At 32.9% G+C, this 3,018-nt stretch overlaps 1 protein-coding gene across 2 annotated transcripts in view; it reads left to right on the top strand.

The window, feature by feature from the left end:
• The window catches only part of LOC107753552 (E3 ubiquitin-protein ligase RLIM), a 6,555-nt gene that overhangs the window by 2,507 nt on the left and 1,030 nt on the right, over positions 1-3,018 (top strand). For both annotated transcript variants that reach the window (XM_016569718.1, XM_016569717.1), the window contains 4 exons: positions 585-1,077; positions 1,621-1,772; positions 1,850-1,924; positions 2,009-2,132. In XM_016569718.1, the coding sequence (XP_016425204.1) occupies positions 585-1,077; positions 1,621-1,772; positions 1,850-1,924; positions 2,009-2,132 (844 nt within the window). The remainder of the gene's footprint in view (positions 1-584; positions 1,078-1,620; positions 1,773-1,849; positions 1,925-2,008; positions 2,133-3,018) is intronic.

Here is a 3,018-nt window from a genome sequence, read left to right as displayed (position 1 = left end):
ATATATATATATATATATATATATATAGGCCTATATAAACCACTTACCATTTAGCACAATTATTTTACAATTAAAAAATGCAAAATGATCATTTCATGTATTATATAAAAATGCAAAATATCCTTTATTTATCAAATTGAAAACAAATTACAATTCATGCAAAATAACAAATTGATATGTTATGTAAAATACAAAATAACTATTTATAACATTTAGCAAAATAATTTTACAATTAAAGATGCAAAATAATCATTTTATGTTTAATTTAAAACACAATTAACTGTTTGTTTATGAATGAAATAACATTTTACAATTAAAAATGCAAAATAACAATTCATTATATAAAAATGCAAAATAGCCAATCTTTTTGGTTATTTTATTCTTAATTACTCATGTAATTTAATATGTAAACAGTGTAATAACTGCAATCTGAATGTATGTAATTAGTAGTACATAATACTGCAGTATACTATTTAAAAAAAATTAGTAAACAGTATGCTAACTACACTCCGTAGTATGCCGATTTTAGAAAATATTAAATTTTCTTGGAATTGTATTCATAAATGTTTTTATGCTTGGTTTAGGCAACATCATCCTGTTCAGATGGAAGAAAATGGGAAAGACATGAACACATTCCAGGTTACCTTAGCACCACTCCAAGCTCCCAGAGAACGATGAAGCGGCGCAGGCTGGAGGACTCGAGTGCAAGCACGCTGCGTGGACACTCTTCCGTTACACCAGGAGCAAACGGATTTGTAATGGCCTCGTCTCTTTTACCCTCTGATTTTACATGGTTGGAGTCACCGCGTCCAACAACCTCCTCTGCTTCTCATGTTTCTGCATCTTCCAAACCCTCGTCCTCAGCTGGGTCTTCCACGTCTGCACTGGATCAAACTAGTGATCCGGCATATTTAAATGAGCTGCTAGTAATGGGTCACCCCTCTAAGCAAAAGACACTAAACACCAGCAATGGAAGGGAACAGAGGTCCAAAAAGACCAAATCTAAAGCCTCTAAAAGTACATCAGCACACTCTTCTTTACACGCAATAGAGCATGAAGCTTCACTGCTGGATGCAGGTATGGATAAACAGGATCCACGCATTTATAGAAATAGTTAATGAAAATGTCCTCACCCTCAGACCAGCCAAGATCTAGATGAGTTTATTTGTTCATCTGAACAGATTTGGAGAAATGTAGCATTATATAACTTGCTCACCAGTGGATCCTCTGCAGTGAATGGGTGCCGTCAGAATGAGAGTCCAAACAGCTGATTAAAAACATCACAAGTAATCCACACATCTCCAGTCCATAAGTTAACATCTTGTGAAGTGAAAAGCTGTGTATTTGTAACAAACAAATTCATCATTAAGGTTTTAATTTCAAACCGTCGGTTTTCACTTTAGGTTTTAACTTTAAACTGTCATTTCTGGCTAAGATACGACTCCTTTATCGATTAAAATTTTTCCAAATCTGTTCTGATGAAGAAACAAGCTCATCTGCATCTTGGATGGCCTGAGAGTGAGTACATTTTCAGCAAATTTCATTTTTGCATGAACTCTGTCTTTAAATGTCAGGAGGGTATTGCTCAATGTCTTTTCTATAATAATTTTTTTTTTATAGCAAAGAGAATGCAAGAACCAGCAAGTTCACTTGTATGTCCGATACCAGAAGATATTGTCATCATAGAGGAGGATGCTGATGATGTCGCGGTGGAGAGCATGGTTCGCTCCGTTCAGATGGCTGAGGATGAAGCGTATGCCAAAAGCCTTCAGGTACGAAGCTTCGCTCTCCTGATCCTTCCCCTGAAACAATAGAGAAGTGACTAACTCTGTTGTTCTGGTGTTTGCAGGAACAGTTTGATATGGAGGAGCGAATGGAGCAGCAGAGGCTACAGAGCAGATCGCCAAGCAGAAACAACCACATGGTCAGTTTGGGTTTTTGCTTTATTTGGAGCACTGAATGATGGTGCTGTGATCATACTCAAACAAAAATGGATGGTTTCTTGCAGGTTGATCCGTATGTTGGCTTGGGCTGGATCCCTTCTTGGGCCTCAATGATCAACTCTGCACCTTTCTCACACGGACCCCCTGAGCTTTCAGAGCTGCAGCAGGTCATCTTTGGAGAGCAACCCCGTAAGTCACCATACATGAGCCAATCTCTGTCTTGATGATTTCATTTGGATTAAAAGCAGGTTTTAATAAATGTTAAAAATCATATTAGTATTAATTATATATGTGTATGAAATATTAATTCTAATAAATATTAATTGGTTTATAGATATTGTTTATCATTATAATATGCAATATATGTATATATAACTTAAAAAACATTACTAGATATTATACAACATATTCTATAGTATAATTGAAATTACAATAATTGTTATTTTTATATATTGTATAATAATAATAATAATAAATGTTATTTGTAGTGCGCCTTTCTTACACTCAAGGCGCTACAACATGGTAAAAAACATAACAATAAAATTACATAACAATAAAATAGAAAAATAACACATTACTCCAAATCACAAAAAAGTAAAGAAAGAAAAAAAAAGATATATATTGTTATATAATAAAAAGTATTTTATGCTCACCAAGACTGTATATGTTTAATCAAAAACTATAATATTGTGAAATATTATTACAATTTATGATGATTTAAAATGATATTTTAATATGTAAATAATTCATGTGATGCCAAGCTGAATTTTCAGCAGCCATTACTCCAGTCTTCAGTGTCAGATGATCCTTCAAGAAACATGTCTTATTATTAATATTGAAAGCCGTTCTGCTGCTCATTATTTTTGTGAAAACTGTGAAATATTTTTTCTGGATTCTTGCCATAAAAGAAAGCATTTATTTGAAATAAAAATCCTTTCTAACTATGTAAACGTCTTTGTCACTTTTGCATCCTTGCTTGAATAAAAGTATTAATTTTTTTTTTTTTAAAAACATCTTATCAAATGCAAACCTATACTGCATTCAAAATTGAAAAAAATTTGATTTTATATATATA

Source organism: Sinocyclocheilus rhinocerous, unplaced genomic scaffold (genome assembly GCF_001515625.1).
Source record: "Sinocyclocheilus rhinocerous isolate Xijiao unplaced genomic scaffold, SAMN03320098_v1.1 scaffold200, whole genome shotgun sequence".
Lineage (NCBI taxonomy): Eukaryota > Metazoa > Chordata > Actinopteri > Cypriniformes > Cyprinidae > Sinocyclocheilus > Sinocyclocheilus rhinocerous.
Note: the sequence above shows the minus strand (reverse complement) of the source record. Positions and strands in the feature narration are given on the sequence as shown.